The sequence below is a fragment of the Triplophysa dalaica genome, chromosome 20, assembly GCF_015846415.1.
Source record: "Triplophysa dalaica isolate WHDGS20190420 chromosome 20, ASM1584641v1, whole genome shotgun sequence".
NCBI lineage: Eukaryota > Metazoa > Chordata > Actinopteri > Cypriniformes > Nemacheilidae > Triplophysa > Triplophysa dalaica.
This window is the reverse complement of record NC_079561.1, coordinates 20,743,100-20,763,742: the sequence shown is the minus strand read 5'-3', so window position 1 is coordinate 20,763,742 and position 20,643 is coordinate 20,743,100. Positions and strand designations below refer to the sequence as shown.

General features: G+C 45.1%; 2 protein-coding genes across 6 annotated transcripts; one reads left to right on the top strand and one right to left on the bottom strand.

The window, feature by feature from the left end:
- Positions 1 to 59: 59 nt before the first annotated feature.
- zgc:158659 (uncharacterized protein LOC791141 homolog) lies at positions 60 to 12,671 on the bottom strand. 2 transcript variants are annotated; one of them, XM_056733984.1, is made up of 23 exons: positions 12,474 to 12,671; positions 11,755 to 11,915; positions 8,687 to 8,897; positions 8,432 to 8,594; positions 7,886 to 8,095; positions 7,533 to 7,783; positions 7,199 to 7,450; positions 6,512 to 6,597; positions 6,301 to 6,406; positions 6,051 to 6,203; positions 5,851 to 5,982; positions 5,643 to 5,767; positions 5,457 to 5,538; positions 5,222 to 5,386; positions 5,030 to 5,133; positions 4,752 to 4,923; positions 4,554 to 4,660; positions 4,354 to 4,475; positions 4,056 to 4,134; positions 3,796 to 3,966; positions 3,137 to 3,254; positions 1,145 to 1,296; positions 60 to 1,026 (listed from the first exon to the last, which is right to left on the bottom strand). In XM_056733984.1, exons 3-23 carry the CDS (start codon positions 8,873 to 8,875, stop codon positions 753 to 755), a joined length of 3,213 nt encoding a protein of 1,070 aa, XP_056589962.1. In that variant the 5' UTR covers positions 8,876 to 8,897; positions 11,755 to 11,915; positions 12,474 to 12,671; the 3' UTR covers positions 60 to 752. The 2 variants fall into 2 exon arrangements, with proteins under 2 accessions (XP_056589962.1, XP_056589963.1); XM_056733985.1 differs by lacking the exons at positions 11,755 to 11,915; positions 12,474 to 12,671 and adding an exon at positions 10,852 to 10,951.
- Positions 12,672 to 12,782: 111 nt separating this feature from the next.
- On the top strand, positions 12,783 to 17,688 carry mepceb (methylphosphate capping enzyme b). Of its 4 annotated transcripts, none has more exons than XM_056733988.1 (6): positions 12,783 to 12,797; positions 13,110 to 13,188; positions 14,522 to 16,072; positions 16,613 to 16,831; positions 16,912 to 17,035; positions 17,120 to 17,688. In XM_056733988.1, the coding sequence occupies exons 2-6, from the start codon at positions 13,159 to 13,161 to the stop codon at positions 17,173 to 17,175; spliced, it is 1,980 nt and encodes a 659-aa protein (XP_056589966.1). In that variant the 5' UTR covers positions 12,783 to 12,797; positions 13,110 to 13,158; the 3' UTR covers positions 17,176 to 17,688. The 4 variants fall into 4 exon arrangements, with proteins under 4 accessions (XP_056589966.1, XP_056589964.1, XP_056589965.1 ...); XM_056733986.1 differs by having other exon boundaries at positions 12,794 to 12,855; XM_056733987.1 differs by lacking the exon at positions 12,783 to 12,797 and adding an exon at positions 12,844 to 13,025.
- The last annotated feature ends 2,955 nt before the right edge of the window (positions 17,689 to 20,643 follow it).

Below are 20,643 nucleotides of genomic sequence, written 5' to 3'. Positions count from 1 at the left end.
TGTGCATCTGTGTTGATGTCTGACGTCTGCTGTAGAATGAAGAACCCATTCAACAGCCGTACAATTTAAAAACTGTTTATTAAAGCAAATGTCACTACACAACAACACAAATCTGACTTCTCAAGTTTTATCAAAATTACAGTACAGTGATATTTGTTGTGTGTGTGTATGTTGTTATTGCGTTTGTCAGGAATGTGACATGAAGGAAGCGGACGCACGCGTTTGCACACAACCGATGATGTCTCCATTCACATGAAGCACTTTGTTGAAATGGTTGTTGTTGTGTTGTGTAACGTGTGGGTGTGTTGAGTCAGCTCTCACGGTTCATTTCAGCAGAGCATCTGAATCTGTACGCACACACATTGATCACTGATTGTCATCTCACAGAATCATTGATTGTAGATCGCAGCGATGATGTTGATTGGCCGGCTTCTCTCACATCACAGTTTCTTCTCTAACGTCCAGCGGTGTGTAAGCTCTTTACTCTGTGGAAGACTCCCGGTCTGCAGTGCATGCTGGGAAACATCGTTGATATGACAAAGTTTGACCTTCACGGAGACCCTGAGGAGGAATGTAAACTCTATTGTCTAGCTGCTCGGCAGCGGAGTCTTTGTGGTCTCAGAGAGACGGAAAAACTTCAGGGTTCAGTGAATTTCCTGTTGCTTTTTAAAGCACCTCAGTGGTTTCTCTCGCTGTGTGGTTGTGTAGGAAGGGTTAGTGTTTTCTGGTAAAGCGGATGTCGTGGTGGCGTGTCAGTGTTCGTTGGGCATGTGTCTGATGGTGTGAAAGATCCAGTCCATTTTGGTGGTCCATCCTCCGTGATGGGCGTCATTCATCTGTTTGGTGAAGTACTCCAGCGCCTCCTGCTGGTTCTTCTCCAGCGCCAGCGTCTTGCGCAGATACGCAATGTCATCAAAGCTCTGCAGCTCGGGCATCCCGCAACCCAACAGCAGAGAGAAGAGATTGATGAAGAGACTGGCGTGCTGACGGATGGCCAGATAGGCTTTGTAACACATCTCCTGAAACCTGACACACACACACACACATACACACAGACACACACAAGTGACAAACAAAGAGACACGTTAACGGATTTTCACTTGACATGCACCTCAGCCAATCACAGCTTGGGTTTGTGGCTCACCTCTCAAACTCTTTGGTCTTGGTGCACTCCTGCACACCTTTACTGATGACGATCAAGAAGTCCTGTGTGAGGACGAAAGGAACTCGCTCACGTTTATAACCAAACTTCTTCTTTTTATGATCCAGAAAATGACCAAAGTCAATGTGGAAGAGCTGCAGTAAACAGACACAACACTTCACTGTGTGTGTGTGAGACATCTTGTGTGTCCATCAGAGATCAGTTACAGTTGAAAGAAAAAGTATGTGAACCCTTAAGGCTTACTTGGATTTCTTCATAAATTGGTCATAAAATGTGTTCTGATCTTCATCTAAATCACAACAATAGAGAAACACAGTCTGCTTAAACTAATACCGCACAAACATTATACGTTTTCATGTTTTTATTGAACACAACATGTAAACATTCATAGTGCAGGGTGGAAAAAGTATGTGAAACCCTAGGCTAATGACTTCTCCAAGAGCTAATTGGAGCCAGGAGTCAGCCAACCTGGGGTCCAATCAATGTGATGAGATTGGATGTGTTGATTAAAGCTGGCCTGTCCAATAAAAAACACACACCAGTTTTGAGTTTGCTGTTCTGAAGAAGCGTTGTCTGATGTGAACCATGCCTCGCACAAAAGAGCTCTCAGAAGACCTACGATCAAGAATTGTTGACTTACATAAAGCTGGAAAGGGCTACAAAAGTATATCTAAAAGCCTTGATGTCCATGTGTCCACGGTAAGACAGATTGTCTACAAATGGAGAAAGTTCAGCACTGTTGCTACACTCCCTAGGCGTGGTCGTCCTGTAAAGATGACTGCAAGAGCACAGCGCAGAATGCTCAATGAGGTGAAGAAGAATCCTGGAGTGTCAGCTAAACACTTACAGAAATCTCTGGCACATGCTAACATTTTTGTTGACAAATCTACAATAAGGAAAACATTAAACAAGAATGGACTTCATGGGAGGACACCACGGAGGAAGCCACTGCTGTCCAAAAAAACATTGCAGCACGTTTGAAGTTTGCAAAAGAGCACCTGGATGTTCCACAGCACTACTGGCAAAACATTCTGTGGACAGATGAAACCAAAATTGAGTTGTTTGGAAAGAACACACAACGCTATGTGTGGAGAACAAAAGGCACAGCACACCAACATCAAAACCTCATCCCAACTGTGAAATATGGTGGAGGGGGCATCATGGTTTGGGGCTGCTTTGCTGCCTCAGGTAATGGACGGATTACTGTCATCAATGGAAAAATGAATTCCAAAGTTTATCAAGATATTTTGCAGGAAAACTTAAGACCATCTGTCCGCCAACTGAAGCTTAACAGAGGATGGACGATGCAACAGGACAACGACCCAAAGCATAGAAGTAAATCAACAACAGAATGGCTTCAACAGAAGAAAATACGCCTTCTGGAGTGGCCCAGTCAGAGTCCTGACCTCAACCCGATTGAGATGCTGTGGCATGACCTCAAGAGAGCGATTCACACCAGACATCCCAAGAAGATTGCTGAACTGAAACACTTTTGTAAAGAGGAATGGTCCAAAATTTCTCCTGACCGTTGTGCAGGTCTGATCTGCAACTATAGGAAACGTTTGGTTGAGGTTATTGCTGCCAAAGGAGGGTCAACCAGTTATTAAACCCAAAGGTTCACATACTTTTTCCACCCTGCACAATGAATGTTTACATGTTGTGTTCAATAAAAACATGAAAACGTATAATGTTTGTGCGGTATTAGTTTAAGCAGACTGTGTTTCTCTATTGTTGTGATTTAGATGAAGATCAGAACACATTTTATGACCAATTTATGAAGAAATCCAAGTAAGCCCAAAGGGTTCACATACTTTTTCTTTCAACTGTATATTGTGTGTATAAGTCACTGATCCTGAGCATTTGAATACATTTATGTGAAAATGTAAATAAGCAGAAGGTTTGTGTGATGGTTAGGGTTAGGGGTTCAGTGAGGATTACAGGATATAATGTGTGTGTGTGTGTGTGTGTGTGTACCTGTCCGTTCTCCTTCACCATGATGTTGCTGTTGTGTCTGTCTCCTATGCCCAGTATGAAAGTTGCCACACAGTATCCAGCACATGAGCGAGTGAATAAATCAATGGCCCTGTCATAACTTTCACACACACACACAGACACACACACACACATAGATGTTGATGCTTCTGTTTATGGTGACGTCATTTAATTGATCAGAAATACTGTCAACTGATTATTGGAGTGATACGACAGGTCTTTGTGTGTCTGTAGAACTCATTTTAACTGATTCATTGGCAGTGTTTGGTGTCACTATTGAAGTCATGAGTTACTGTCATTTAATTACTCTCCCCTTGAAAAGTAAAGTAAGCGATTACTCTTGATTTGTTTAATGACAGTCACTTCTGATGCATTAGGAGTTAGCAGTGATAGCAGCAAGTAAACAGTCACTTTTGTTGCAACTTGAGATGTTAAATACAGATGAACAAATATTTTACATAGATAATTGCGTTTGAGTAAACATGATACTATCGCAGAGTTTTTCGACCTGAGGGAGGGGTTCAAACAGACCAATCACAGCGCTTGTGGTCCACGTAGGGTCCCCATTGAGTTGACGCGTTGTTAGATTTTTGATAATTAGATAATTTACGCTTCACTGTGAGCTGTAGTGTGGTTCTTACGCTTCTCCCTTGTTCTTCTCTTTGATCCAGTGGTGCAGTGTGTTGCTGTTGAACTGCAGTGCCCCCTTCAGTCCACCTTTACACTGAATCTGCATGATGGTGTGAGAGTTCTTCACCACCTCAATGAGTCCCACACAGTCACCGATGGACAGACAGCCGTACGGCAGCATTCTGCTCTCACACACACAGAGACACAACTTGTGTTGGCTTAATTGGGTTTCAGTGAGGTGTTGTGTGATTGGTTCGTCTGGTTGACTCACCGCAGGTCCAGCCCTTGATTCTGCCAGATATTCTCCATGATTTTAATAATCTGAAGCGTCAGCATGTCCTGCCGTAGATCTGCCACACACACAACATCTCTACACTTACCATATCGCTTATTACTCCTAAACTCTTTGTAAGTCGCTCTGGATAAAAGCGTCTGCTCAATGTCTAAATGTAAATGTAAATCATTCAATGTGCTGTTTAACTGCTCCTCAAAGCTGATTGGTCTTACAGTGTTTCACACACACACACACACACGCACACACACACACACACACACACACACACACTCACCGTCTCCATTCTTAAAGATGATCTCATTATTGGTGAAGAGCAGCTCACTCATGATATCTGGATTCTCCCAGTTCAACCACAGCGGCCTCTTAGCTGAAGACATGATACGACACTCCTCCAACCTAACACACACACAGCTGTTACACACAAATACTGCGTATCAGACAGTTGTGTGTGTGTGTTCGTGTGTGTGGGTTTACCTAAGACTTCCGAGCTGGTGTACAGGGTTTAGAGGAGAAACAAAGCCCTGCAGTGCCTCCATGTAATCTGGTCGGGACATGTGCTCCACCAAGAACTTCATCTGTGTCTGCAACAGCCAATCACAATACAGAAAGAGCTTCATTCACCAATCACGCGTTACACTTTCACTTGTTCATTGTCATTGAGAAGATCATCACCTTCTGTGTCTCGTCTTTCTTCTCCTGCTTCAGTGTGTCTGTGAGGTTCACCAGTTTGTCCATAGCCTCCACCTGTCGGTTCAGATGTTTCAGGTACATGCCACACGCCCGACAGAACGCCTCCAGCAGGAGCCCGAACCTCCGCGACACAGTTTTATTGTGCATCTCAGACCTACACAACACGCACATCATGTTCTTCTTGTTCTGTCCTCAGTGAAATGTTTACAGTAATGACAACAATACAGTCTTGATAAACATGACGTGTCTCATGAACTCACTTCAGATGCCAGAAGAAGAAATGTCCGATCCTCTGATTGGTCAAAGCTTTCTTGATCAGGAAACGAGCTAAAGGATTATCCAGATACATCTCATACTTCAGCACCTGAAACACACAACACACACACGCGATGCTCAAGAGACACACACACATGATGCTCAAGAGACACACACAGACGCAGACACACACACACCTGTACGAGCTGCAGCAGGTACTGACTGAGTTTGTCGTCTGTGAGACCCTGAATGAGACATCTCAGTGCAAATTCTCGGACCATCGGATCTGGAAAGTTACAGTCCAGCAGCTCCAGAGCAGATTCAGGCTGCATGAGAGGCCAGTCCTTCAGCAGACAGTAGATCTAGACACACACATGAAGAGAACATCATAACACAGTACAAGTGACAGAGAATGAAGATCTGCTGCTGTACCTGTGACACTTCATCCCGCGAGTTCCACTTGACAGACAGCAGAAGTTTGGGAAGACTTTCTGGGATATTTACACTGTAATGTCTGAAAGATTCAACACACACACACACACACACACACACACATAGAGGCATTTACATGTGGCTCTTCATCATTATTTTGATGATGTCAGCAGTGTGTGTGTGTACCGATGTCTCCAGAGGAAATCTTTCTCTTGTTCTGAGAGTTCATACAGCGGGTCTCGACTGCACAGTGTGCGCAGCTGCTCTCCATCTGACTGCGATATGCTGCTGTCATACGCCACACGACTGGTCTGCTTCACAAAGTGAAACATGATTTCTTTCTGACTTCATTCTCACTGTGTTTGTGTGTGCGAGTGTGTGCCAGTGTGTGTACCAGTCCCAGGCAGTAGCTGTAGCCCAGCTCACGAGAGATGATCCAGTTGGCGTGTTCCTCGATCTGCTGCTCTTCAGGAAACACAACGGTCTGATTGAACCAGGGAAACTCCAGCTCCACACACGGTGTTTCCTGCACACACACACACTTTATCCAGTCCTATCTTAGATCCGATGGATAACAGTGTTTCTTACACACACTTTATTTGAGTTTGATCCTGAAACACCGATGGGATTGAGGAGATCTTCCAGACCGTGAGGGACTGGCCACAGACCCAAAGCCAATTTCCCATTGACTAGAGTGTCTTTATAGTCGAAGAGGTTGATGTTTCCCCACGCCAGCGGACAATGCTCCTGCACACATACAGATCAGGGTTTAGCTCCTGTCATGTGTATGTCAATGTGTGTGAAAACAAATTTATATGGAAATGAGGAATAGGTCAAAGGTCACCTCTTTGGCACCCTTGCGACCCTTGACAGAACATATGGACAGACAGAGACGAGCAGAGCGGGGGATATCCGTCAGATAAATGTCATATGACAGCCATTCATTCCACCTGACAGACAGAAAATATACAGTGTGTGTGCAGACAGTACATCTTTCTTCTTTGACATCATCACGTGTGTGTGTGTGTGTGTGTGTACGTGCGTGTGTGTGTTACCTGGGGTTAGAGCAGGGCACTCTCTGAGTGTTGACGTTGTCACACAGCGGCTCTCCTCCGTGATATATACCTGTCCTGACATAAATCTGACACACACACACACATGATGACACGCCGATCAACTGTCTGACTGTTCGTCTGTCTGAGATGTCTGCTAACCGACAAGAGCAAGTGTCAGGTTGGGTTTGAGTTCATATTTAATGAATAGTCTCTGGTTGGGGTCGGTTTGTAACTAAGAGAATATATAGGCCATACAGATAGTTTACGTGGCGTGCCGTGTGCTTGAGTGTGCTAGGTTGTGACCACAAATAACACGAGAGAACGCAAACTCAAAACTGTTGTGCGCATAAATGCTGCTCCCGCTCTTTATCCTCGTCGTCACAACACAGCAGCTGATGATAAGACAACATGTTTCTTCCAGTTCTTATGATGCAGGGAAAGCTGGAGGATTGTGATGTTGTCGTTTCAACTAACAGAGAGCCAGCGCTTGTGTATAGTGACAGTAGACACACTGAGTCATCTGTCATCATCTCCAACAGTCAAGTCTTATGTGCTCTTGTGTGTTCACAGCTGTGTTTGTCTCTTTTTGACTCATTATCATCACAAACAGTCATAAAATGTGGCATATTTCAACAAAACTTGCTGTTAAACGCACTTGAAACTGTCCTGACCTCCGGTCTGTCTCACCTTGTCTATGTCTCTGATGTTGACGTTGACGTATGTGGCGCACAGCAGTCGGACTCTCAGATGTGTGTTAAAGGCCCAGAGAGAGCGCGGTGACCCCGGGTCCCCCCCGCCCGGACACGGGCTCGGCTGAGGCGTGCGGCGGCTGTAAGATGGAGCCACGAATCCACTGGCAGGCAGTTGAGTGTATAAACTGTCTTTACTCACTAACATCAGGTGAGGGAGACGGCCCAGTGTGATGCAGCTCCTGATGTACTACACACACACACACACACATGTTTGTTCACGTGTCTGAGCTCCAGAAGGTGTGTGTGAGTGCTGGTGAGAGAGTACACACCTTGTATTGGCTGAGGGGATACTTCTCCAGCAGGTATTCATCACATCCGCACACTTTCAGTATGTACTGACCCTGATACTCCTGCACACACAGACGCAGCTGCTGCGCAGACAGATGCATGCTGCGCGTCTTCTTACGGATGGCTTCTGCTATCAGCTGCTCGGGGAGGGAGTCATGTGTGATCTTCAGCGTGTACTTCTGCTTGGAGTTGGACGGAGACACGATCACCCAGATGGTGACCATCAGACGGCCTGCGGCAAGGGTCAAAGTTCACTTAAACATACTGACGATCAGACACACGGTAACCGGACATTACTGAGCCAAAACATGTCAGATGTTTGTTGTGATCGGACCTTTGTCCAGTTTGCTGTAGATGTGTTGCGGCAGGTCAGCCGCTGACTCCACATTTGGGGGGTAGACGTACAGCGCCTGCGTGTGAGCCCCTCCTCCCTCACGCTCCTCCACCGCCTCTCTGCACACGCTCAGAATGTTCCGCCGGAAGTCCTGGACCTCTGGATCCTTCAGCAGCTCGAACTCACAGATGGGCATTCCTATAGCGAAGCCTGAACACAACCGAGCGTCATCAAATCATCCCGACACACATTTAAACACTGATGATCTCAAAGATCTGCCGCAGTGCTGAGCAGACAGACTTTGTGAGATCACTCCACCAGAGAAGAAGAGTGAAGGTTAATTCACTGGAAGGTTCTAGATGCTGTGAGAATGAGTGAAGGTGAGAAATCATTGATTGCTTTAGTTGACATATGAACATTAGACCAAAAGCAAACTTTCCTCTGACAATGAGATGTAAATAAGATCAGAAGGGTTCTGCCCTTCCTGTTGGGGTTTATTATGAATTGTGATCTACTTCATATGACAGTAATGTGTTGTGACTGTACCAATCTCTCTGTTCAGTATCTTCTCCTCTCGGTTTCCCAGCGGCTCAATGACCTTCAGGATGGGGTGAAAGAGTCGTAGGTCACACAGACGTCTGGTTTCATCGTAGAACTCCTCCCTCTCGGCTTCTTGAGTGACACCCACAAAGATGTAGCACGACTCTTCCTGTCAACCAATCACGAAAGGACGAAACGCAGCCAATCAGCCAATCACCAGCTGCCAGTACACATTCTACTGGTGTGTAGAGGGGTATTTACCTGCAGCAGGTGGTACAGGGGGTATTTGCGGGCTTCGGTGAACAGCTGTTGTTTGATGCTGATCAGCGGTGCTTCTCTCAAACACTCCAAACTGACCAGAATGCCGTTGGGTAGACAGCAGTCCACCAGGATACGAGGAGGCATAAGGTGAAGACCCCATAACTCTCCTGATGATGGACGAGGAGCCATGCTGTCCTCTAACACTTGACACCTGATCACACACACAAACAGAGACACACACAGAGACACACACACACACACACACAGAGACACACACAGAGACACACACAGAGACACACACACACACAGAGACACGCACACACACACACACACACACACACACACACAGAGACACACACACACACACACAGAGACTCACACACACACAGAGACACACACACACACACACAGAGACACATACACACACAGAGACACGCACACACAGACACACACACACACACACACAGACACACAGAGACACACACACACACACAGAGACACACACTCACACACACACAGAGACACGTACACACACACACACAGACACACACACAGAGACACGCACACACACACACACACACACACACACACACAGAGACACGCACACACACACACACACACACAGACACACACACACACAGAGACACACACACACACACACACACACACACACACACAGAGACACACACACACACAGAGACACCCACACACACACACAGAGACACACACAGAGACACACACACACACAGAGACACGCACACACACACACACACACACACAGACACACACACACAGAGACACACACACACACACACACAGAGACACACACACACACAGAGACACGCACACACACAGAGACACGTACACACACAGACACACACACACACAGAGACACACACACACACAGAGACAAACACACACACACACACACAGAGACACACACACACACAGAGACACGCACACACACACACACACACACAGACACACGCACGCACACACAAACACACACACACACACACACACACAGAGACACACACAAACACACACACACACACACACACACAGAGACACACACAAACACACAGAGACAAACACAAACACACAGAGACACGCACACACACACAGACACGCACACACAAACACACACACACACACACACAGAGACACACACACACACAGAGACACACACACACACACACACAGACACACACACACACAGAGACACGCACACACACACACAGACACACACACACACAGAGACACACACACACACACACACACAGAGACACAGTATTATTAATACATCTGAAATTCAATAGATAACAGAAATGTAGATTCTCATTATAGAGGACAACTGTTCTGACATTTAATATACATATGACAACTTTTCTTTTGTAAAGTGTAGACTCATGTCTCTGTTCAAATCTGTTTGACTGAATGTTAATAGTCAAAATATCATCATATTTTAATTTGGAAAGTTTGATGATTAATTAGAAGTTAAAAACTGATTAGAAATAAATGTCATTTTTTTATTATTATACATTTTTTATAATTCGTTGTTCCTATAAATATGAATATAGAGTATGTTCAAATGATCGCAAGTCATCCGTCGACGAGTCTTTTGTCTGATCGCTGTACGCGCGAGCGCAGCACACGGACACGCGCAGCGGAAAGTAGGGCGAGAGATCGAGGCACAAAAGAGCACGCGCAAAGCGACCCTGAACCCTGAGAATAAAAATATGGGCCGATACCGACAAACATAAACATGCGATCCGAACCCTAAATGTGACATATATATGAACCGAAGCGTTACCCATGAGGAGAGAAACAACATGAGTTCTCGTCTCTGCTGAATGATATAACACGATCTATACAATCATGCCCATCAGAGAGATAAACCGTCGATCACTGACGCCTGTCATTGTCTCTGTGAACGCGCATTCCCGGCGCGCGTCTTCATTCCGGTGCCGAATTTGGACTCCCCGCCAGATGAGGACTGATGTGATTCATAACAAAAGATTCATAACGCGATGCTAGAGACTGAAGAGCAACACGATTATCATATCGAGCACACAAGAGCGATACAAACTCATGACATTGACCACAGACATACACTACAGTGAGGATATTACATCCTATGAATGATAACAGGGACACAAACCTACCTGCGCGTTCACACCCTCTTCTTCATCATCATTACTGTGACCCGCGCACGCGTTCCGTGACCCGCGGAAAAGCCCTGATGTGATGTCAGCACAACAACACCATCATCACCCTCACTGTTACCCCCGGTATCTGCCCCCTCCCCCCGTACACACACACTTAACCGCAGCATCCCTGTCCCGTTACCGGAGAACAATGACAGCCGCGGGCACGAGCGCGCCTCTAACTGGAACGCACTGTCACTCAATATCAATCAATATCTTTATTTTACTTTATTCAAGTATTTCATTGTAGTTTTGCAAAATAATATAATTCATAAAATGATTGTTACTAAGCTATTATAACCGTGCCATGTTTAACATTCACAGAATTACTCTACAGGATGGTCAGATAGGCTACGGTCAGTTAAGACAGTTTCTTGTGTTTATTTTGGGTTCTTTGCCATGGTTTGCTCTGTTTGCTTGACAGGGGGCTGCTGACATCAGCTATAGAATTTAAAGTTGTTTGTATTTAATAATATCACTTTACATCTTACATTCTGTTGAATTTATTTATTATCACATATAGGAATTTATAGTCCCTTTAATATTTGACCTGTGTTTCTATGTGTGTCTGCATGTCGTTTATGTTCTGAGCGTGTGGAGTTGTGTGTCTGTGTATTTTGCATGTGGGTGTGTATGAACCTGTGTGTGTTTAATTTTCTTTTTGTTTTCTACTTAAAACGTTCATATTTTGCCCATATTCAATATGTTTCACGTAAAACTGCTCTGAAACAATGTATAAATAAAGTTGAGTTTGTGGTTGACAGATTGTCATATTTAAATCTGGTGAGCTCTATATATGTTTGCAGCAGTAATCTGTTCTTGTGTCATTGTGTGTTTGTGATGTGTGAATGAAACACTTACCGTCTGTCGTGTGGATTTCTCAGGATCACAGCTGCTGTTGATTCTCTCACACGTTCATCTGGACTTTCTCAGGATCTCAGTCTCTTTTCCTCTCTCTCTCTCTCTCTCTCTCTCTCTCTCTCTCTCTCTCTGATGGAACAATACTCATTTCCTCTTTCTCCCTACACACACAAACACATTTTACACTTAAATTTACCTTAATCTCTACACACAAACAAACAAACAAACAAACAAACACAAACTTCACTATCTCACACAGTCACCTGAATCTCTACACAAACACAAATCAAACAAAAGCAGCAATAGTGTTGATCTTTCATACGGCTTAAAGACTCAAAATAATCTCTTGACATGATTAGATTTACTACACAGCTTCAGTCTGTTTCACACATTTCAATTTATTTTGAGGAGATTTAAATGGGTTCCACCAAACCTGTCCACACACACAAACAGAATACTGCTCCATTGTTCAGGTTTCCTGTTTTCTAACTTCATATATCTGTGTGTGTGTGTGTGTGTTCTGTACTCTGTCAGAAGGGAAGCTGCTCTGCCTTACTGCACACACACACACACACACACACTAACACACACACAGCTGACTGCAAAAGTGCATGGCATTCTGAGTTCAGTCAGTGAGTAACTGTAGTTTGTGATCCGTTCATAAATCAGTTTAATTCATTGAGACTTTTCTTAAAGCTGGACACAAATATGAAGATTACTTTAAATGAAAGTACTGAGCGTTGACATCACTGTCCTCAGTGGGAAAGTCCGTCATCCTTCCGTGAATTCATTCCTTCTTATGTTTGGAACCCATAATAAACAGATTTCTTCATCAACCCTTTACTGTCATGTACCTCAATTTCCTAAACGATTAAATTGACCTGCGTCAATAAAATAACACAACATATGCCACAGTGGTAATACGTGAAATTCAATTAGTTCGATTGACCAGATTCAGACAAACGTCAACAAGCTAAGGCACGAGACACCGCTTCATGTCACATGACACCTCCACTGTCAAACGTGCGCGCGCACACACCAAGGTAAATTCATCTTATCTGATATTCCTCCGCTAAGCAGTGTCCGGTGTATTTGGGTAATGTAAGTTGGTGTTGTAGTTAAAAAACACTTAAACCATTTCATCTGAAAAATCATCAGAACCTAAAATACCGTCATAATAAATTAGTTGGGATTTTTTTGTGCGTTTTCTGTGAGCAAACACATTTTCGGTCATTTTATGTCATACGAACATACAACAAACCAGATAAACTGTAAGCATATACAGTATATTAAACAAATGAAACCACCATGAAACAACTGATTTGTTATTTGTGTCCATTGTGCTGTTTTCACAGGTAATTAAGGAATAACATTTCTGCAAGAATATGAAATAGAGTCTGACGAATGGCCGCGCGCTCTCAGCGGAAATCGCTGGTAGGGTCTAATCATTTTATTTTGGTCGACTTTAGTGTTTCCAAATGTCTTTGAATTCATCCGTTAACATTGGTGGTCTTGGATATTTTGTAAAATACGTGTAATTATTATTACTTTAACCGGCAACACAGATTCGGTTTTGGTTCTAGTAGTACATGGGCGTTTGCAGTGTTATGCAGTAAAATACTCGGAAAACTATTACTTGTATTTTTTATACATACGTTAAACTACATTTCCCAATGATTACTTGCTCCTGCAGACATGGAGGGGGGGGCTGTGTCTTTACAACTCGCTGTTGGCATTTAAAGTATAAACCTCGCTTAATAACTTTTCCACTTGATACACATTTTCTCCATTATATATCATCAGTTGATATTTTACGTGTTAGTTAAGCGCTAAGTGTTGAGGAACTCGTTCGTGGGTTTTTTACGCATGCGATTGTTGACCAGTGTCTGAATGTTCGCTGAAAAGCACCGTAAAAATTTGAGGAAAAAAACATAAATATAACTAAAAGTATTCTGGATAGTTTTTGTGTTGATCGCGATGTTTTTTGTAGATGTTCATGACAGATATTAGTTTCAGTAGGATCAGCACAGGCAGTCCGATGGATACCTATTCGGCGAGGGGCGGTGACAGTGAGCACATGCCTTTCTTTAGAGCTTCGCTATTTGTTGTTCTGAGGCTCTATAAAACGTCCGGCTCTGTCATTGGCTCGATCGGCTGTCTGTCACGCTCGCACCGTGGTTAAGTATTTAAACGTGTGGGACTACTGTGCGCGAGATCACACACTCGTTCGCGAGCGCACGATAGAGCGAACAGTTTTTAATAATTCGTGTTTTCCGGAACGAATTTAGGATGAATTGCTATATTTCCCATGCATGTGCATATGCGCTTGTTTTGGCCTCGGTGAAGGGGGAATTGTTGTCGTTTTAAAGTTAACATTGCGTGTTATTTTAGTGTTTTCTTTTTGCGCACACACTCGCAGCGCGAGAAGCGATCGCTTAGTGTGTAGTATTTAATGTGTTTGTGTGTGTCGGGAGGGAGGAGATTCATTGAGGAAACGCGTTCTGTTGCATTATTCATAAGCTGTGAATAGTCCCTCCTGGGGGAGTGGTTGTTTACATCTGCTGGGTGATTCTATTAATGTCACATTAGTACCCTAAAGTCTAGTGAACTGTATTTGCTGGACAACTTCAGTCAAGTAAGTAACTTCGGTGCTCTCTGTGTGTGTATGTGTGTGTATGTGTGTGTTCTGTAGCATGTGTGTGAGCTGTGACTCTGTTCTGTCATGATGTGGTGGGACTGCAGTGCTAATTTTTCTCTCTCCACACAGAATCTGTGCTCGAAAGGTTCATGGATACTGTCTGTGATGTCTGTACAAAGTGAGCTTCCCAACAGTGGCGAGATGCTGCAGAGACCAGCCATCCTCCTCCAGGACGCAGGGACCACCGACATGTTGCTTGCAGAACTCGCTGGCAATCACATGGCCTGTGACGGCGGGCTCGTTGAGGGGTCCTTACACATGAAAAACGCACTTCAGTCACAAGAGGACGTGCAGCCACAGCAGAAGCTAAATAAACGGCGTTACAGCGTGAACGTGGGATTCAAACATCCGGGCCTCAGCAAACGCAGACGGCGTGCCAACTCTGAATGTGACCCCGTGCTACCTTCCAACTTCCTGCTGGGGGGGAATATCTTCGATCCCTTAAATCTTAACAGTCTTTTGGATGAGAAGGTCAACAAGGCGCTAAACGCCCAGACACCCAAATCGTCGCCTCTTCCTGTGAAAAACAGAGACCCTGTGGAGATTCTGATCCCAAAGGACATCACAGACCCTCTGAACTTAGGTGGAGATGCGGGCGCGGGTGTGTTGCTTTCTCCTGTAAAGAGCAGACGCAGACATCGCAATCGACACCATGGAGCTGTTGTGGTAGACCTTACCGGGCAGCTCGACCCATCGCACAGCGAGAAGTCAAAGGTCAGCGAGGGGGCGGTTTCAGGCTCGTTGCTCTCTCCTGCCGTTAGTGTGCCGGGGACAACGGCCGATGTGTCTGCAGAGAGCGCAGTGAATGCAGTGAAGGAGTCGCCGCGCCCCTACGAGCTCAACACCTCCATCAACTGTAGAGATGAAGTGGTGCAGCCCATACTGCCACGGAGACGGTCCCACCCCTCCTCGTCTAGCTCCGCCCCTCAGACCCAGTCTGTTCAGCCGTCCAAACACAGGAAGCGCAGACGAACCAGCAGCCGTTCGGATCGCCTGTCAATCACACCGACTCTGTCCACAAAGCAGACGATCGCAGAGAAAGCACACAGTCAAGCGTTTCACACTCCTGTTGTAGGCAGCGGAACGATTCCCTCTTTGACTCGCAGAATCCAACAGAACCCGCGCCGACCGCGGGGTAACTTCCAGCACGGCACCTGCAGCCGTTATTACGGTTACCGCACGCCAGCGCTGAACGGCGACCCAAGATTGGCCGTCTTTAGACCTGAGTGGTTTCACGGCAAAAAAGTTCTTGACGTTGGCTGCAACACGGGTCACATCACCCTAGCGATCGCCCGACACTGGAGTCCCGCCCGCATCATGGGTGTGGATATTGAAGAGGAGCTGGTGCACGCTGCCAGACTGAACCTGCGGCATTTCCTGTCCGAGCTGTGTGGACAGCAGGAGAGCCACAGAACACAGACTGATGTGAGCGCTGAGACGGGTGATGGGTCAGAGGTGACGGGTGAAGGGTTACCACCGCTGATGAAGCTGCAGCTGGAGCAGGTTCAAGCCCTCCGCAGGTTCCCTCTTTCTTTCACACGCTGCAGAGGACCCATCGCACCTCCTCCCATAATGCCTCACATCCCCGGCCTGTTCCCTTCAAACATCTTCTTCCTGCAGGTAACGTCTGTGTCTGTGTGTGTGTGTGTGTGTGTGCTGGTTAAGCTATATATAAGAGGGCGATATGTCCTCAGCACCTCAGTGAAATGGGAAGGCACTTGTGAGAAGAGTTTGGACATGCTGTTATATCCTGTTGGGGACCTAGACCCTGAATACACCAACTCATGTGGACTCGTGTCACTGTGGGGACCAAAATTATTGTTCTCATGGGCAATAAAGCTTATAATAATCGTACAGAACAATATGATTTAAAAATCAAAAAATGAGAAGTTTTCTATGATCATTGGGTTTATGGGTTTTGTGTTAAGGGATAAAATATACAGTTTGTACAGTATACAAAACATTACGCCTATGGACTGTCCCCACGGAGATCGTATGTGTGTGAGTGTGTGTGTGTAGAGAGAGAGAGAGAGAGAGAGAGAGAGAGAGCATTATTTGTGCAAATCACACACACTCTCTCCCTCAGAGCGTCAGGTTAGGACATGCTTTTAGAGCATCCCATGTATTAGATGTTTTGACGGGTGGTTGTGTTGTGTACAGGGTAACTATGTGCCCGACAGTGATGTGGCTGTGATGTCACAGCGTGAGGAGTATGATGTCATCCTCTGTCTGAGTTTGACTAAGTGGGTTCATCTGAATTTTGGTGACGCTGGAATCCAGAGACTGTTTCACCGCATCTTTAGACACCTGTTACCTGGAGGACTTCTGATCCTCGAGCCTCAGCCCTGGAGCTCGTACTCCCGCCGCAAAAGACTAACGGTAACACACACACACACACACACCTGGTGATGGTCACATAAGTCAGTCTGGTTGTGTAACTGTGTGTTTTGTGTCTTCAGGAGTCGACACACAGAAACTACAGCAGTATCAGACTCAAGCCGGATCACTTCAGCTCATACTTGACCTCAGATGTGGGATTCAGCTGCTACGAGCTTCTGGAAACATCTCAAAACTCCCATAAAGGTGCTCACACCAGCCAGTCTCTCTGTGTGTGTCTCGTTCTTATATTTTGTGAATCTGAATCTCTGAACTCTGCTGCTTTCACAGGATCTCAGAGGCCGGTTTACGTATTTCATAAAGGCTCATCCTCTAACAGGAAGTGAGATTTCTCAGAAAGGAAGAGGAAGTGTGTCTGGATGAAGTCCTGGAGTGTGGCGACCTCTAGTGGATGAGTGGAGGTGTTCGTCTGCGTTCAGTGATGTTGTGTTGTGGAGGGTTTGAACAGATTTATTCTCAAGGAGACGGTGTGTGAACTCCTCCCACATTTCCTCTGGGCCCACCCAAACCCTCAGCATCACTTCAGTGTCGTCTGTGTGTAACAGGAACACACGTGCACTTTCCTTCAATGTGTGTGTGTGTGTGTGTGTGTGTGTGTGTGTGTGTGTGTCTTATGGTGACATCTTGGGGCTTGGGAACTCTCTGAAGAAAACTAAAAAAAACAGTTTTTGAGTGACTTGTTTTGAATAAACACACGCATGATGTCAACAGAATGTACCAGCGCTGTGTGTTCAGATTTCTAAGAGTACTCACGCACACAGTGAAATATCATGACAAATAACTTTTGTGGACATTTAACTGCTCCTCGGTAAATAAAAGTGTGCGTAAGAATCTTTGAATGTAGTGTCCTGCACATGCTTGTTTGGGGGGTGATGGGAAATATCACTAGACTGAGAAAAATATATACTCGACTGATGTAAAACCCATGAAATGAGCTAGATTGTGCAAGCAATGAAGGAGAAGGTTTTAAGAAGCAAAGTAACAATTATAATACGAATACAAATGGAAATCTCATGAGAATGTTCATGTGCAGAAATAGAAATCAGAATTAAAGTTAGGGTCATTAAGGAAATGAATAAAGCAAGAATTAATACCAAAATCATAATAAAATACAGTTGCTTATGTAGTAAAAGAAACATGAGTGTGAGAATCGGTCTGGAGGTTAATGGTGTGGTTATGAACACGCGTGTGACCACCCGCTCATCTCTGACCGCAGTAGAATGAGGGTTAGATGATAAAATGATCATGAAACAGTTTTAACGGTGTAAAAATCATTGTGTGTGTGTAGCTCACTGTAGATCAGTGGTTAGATCATGCACTAGGCTCATGGGTTTGATCCCAGAGATTGCACGTCCTCATAAACAAATGTGTAGTATGATGCAATGTGAGTCACTTTTTGAATAAAAGCTCCCAAATGCATAAATCCATCATGTAAAACACATGGAAACTCAACACGTATGTGTTCAAGCTGAGCCGTATGTAGAAGATATGTTTGTTCTTGAGGCCTGTGAGCAGCAGCATCTGAACTCTGTTTCCCATGAGCACCACCGTGCTAAAGCTTTAAAGAGATTTAAACTCTGAGGATCAAACAGCAGACGGCTCAGACGAGACCACAACAGCGCTGACATGCCTCTCAAGAGAGAAGGTGAGACACGTTCTGCTCTTATTCACATGTGTGTGTGTGTGTGTGTGTTGTACTGCTCGTCCTGTCAGATGTGTCGTTCTGTAACTGCTGTCAATCATACTAATGTGAATGGGGTCAGAGGTCACAGTTACACACATGACCCACCCTGTTACATCGATCTACAAGTGTGTTTGTTGTGTTGGCCGTCTGTGTGTGTGGTATTTATTTCTATGTGTGTGTTGTGTGTTAGATACGGAGCGTGCTCTGCAGGCGATGGAGGCGTGTCAGTCAGCGTGTGATGAAGGTTTCAGGTGTCGTGCTGAGAGACTTCTAAGCATCTTTCAGAGTGACCTGTTTCAGGCTTTACTGGGTGAGCACACACACACACACACACACTGATCACTCTCTCTATATTTAGTGTGTAATCTGACATTGAGAGATTTAAGTGTGTGCCTTCACATCAGATTAGACAGATCTCTATCAGGAAACGCATCACCATGGGGGCGGGTCGTGACACTTTACCTCAGTGTGATTGGTTAATGAGGGTGAATGAAGCTGTCGGTCAGCTGCGTCTCTAATCACATACTTATATACTGTGTCCTTAAAGTAAGTATTGTTTTACTTGAGGAGAGTAGAGAGATTATAGTGCATTCACTGAGACACACTTGTGTGAGAGATGACACTACAGCTCGTCATCAAGCATCAGGAGTTCTCTACTCAATTCACTTTTGTCTGATCTGTGTGTGTTTTCCTTTCACAGATATTCAGGAGTTTTATGAGCTGATGGTGTTTGAGAATCAGTCATTAGGAAGAACACACACACATGGACTGGTAGGTTTGTGTGCGTGTGTGTGTGTGTGTGTGTGTGTCAACCTGCTCAAACACAAACTCAATGGCTGCGAAAGTAAATAGGTTGTTTGTGTTGATGATTTTGCTGTTGTGTTCTGAGCTGACACTACTGAATGAGACATTTGGAGGCGTGGCTCTAAAGGGTGGGCGGAGTCTTCTCCTGTATCTTGCTCGCCTCTACTGCACACCCAAGCTTAAAGAGAGTGGGGTGCTCTGCACTTTGACCTGTGTCGTCATGGCACCACTGCTCCACATGTAATACCCTCTTTCAGTCTCCATGACAACAGCTCTACTGTTGCCAGAGCCGCAGCTGTTTGCTGCCATGGCAACAGTCACCCCTCACGTCTCTCTCCATATTTCTGGTCATGTTTGTAGCCATCACCCCCACCCTGTCTGTCTCTCTCTCTCTCTGTGCTGTGAGACGGGTGAGTGAGCGCTAGAGGAGGGTCGACAGGCATAGGGTGAGACGGGGAGGGGGGGATACAGCGCTTCGGTCGCTTCAGTCCTGTCATGGACTGCCTGTGTATAGTGACCACTAAGGTAAGACAGCTGCAGTGTGTGTGTGTGTGTGTGTGTTTATATGCTGCAGTGTTGTGTCGTGTGTCTACATGTTCAGAGCTGCTGTTGTCTCTAGCTCACTGATTTCTTCATCTGTGTGTGTGTGTGTGTGTGTGATATCACGCTGCAGTTTTATAAAACAATGTAACACACAGTGTGTATCTGTGTTTGTGTAGAGGATCATAAAACTGTGACTGCTCTCTGAAGCACACGTGTGTGTGTGTGTGTGTGTGTGTGTTATAGTGACAGATTGATATATCAGTGGATATTAGGACATGTTTCATTCTCTGCAGCGGCTGATACAGCTTTGATACAGCTTTGTGTGCTGGTGTTTGTTTGTATTGTCTGTCAGATCATCATTGACTCAGTAACTCTTAAAAATGACACTGTCACCCTCCGGACTCAAGCGCTTGTGTCCACAACAATAACAGCTGGTTTGTGTCAGTGAATGAAATACAAACATTATATGAAAGGTAATAATAATACGTTTGAAGTTCTGTATTTGTCAGTTAAATATTGCTGCGTGTAACTGAACATGATTCATGTGTTATCAACATTTCTCACACTGCTCCAACACAACTAACAGCAGTTCTGTCATACAAACTAACAGGTGTGTGTCTGTGCCTCTGTGTGAGTGTGTGTCTGTTTGTGTGTTTGTGCGGGTGTCTGTGAGTGTGTTTGTGTGTGTGTGTGTCTGGGTCTGTGTGTCTGTCTGTGTGAGTGTGTGTGTGTGTCCAGGTCTGTGTATGTGTGTGTCTGTGCA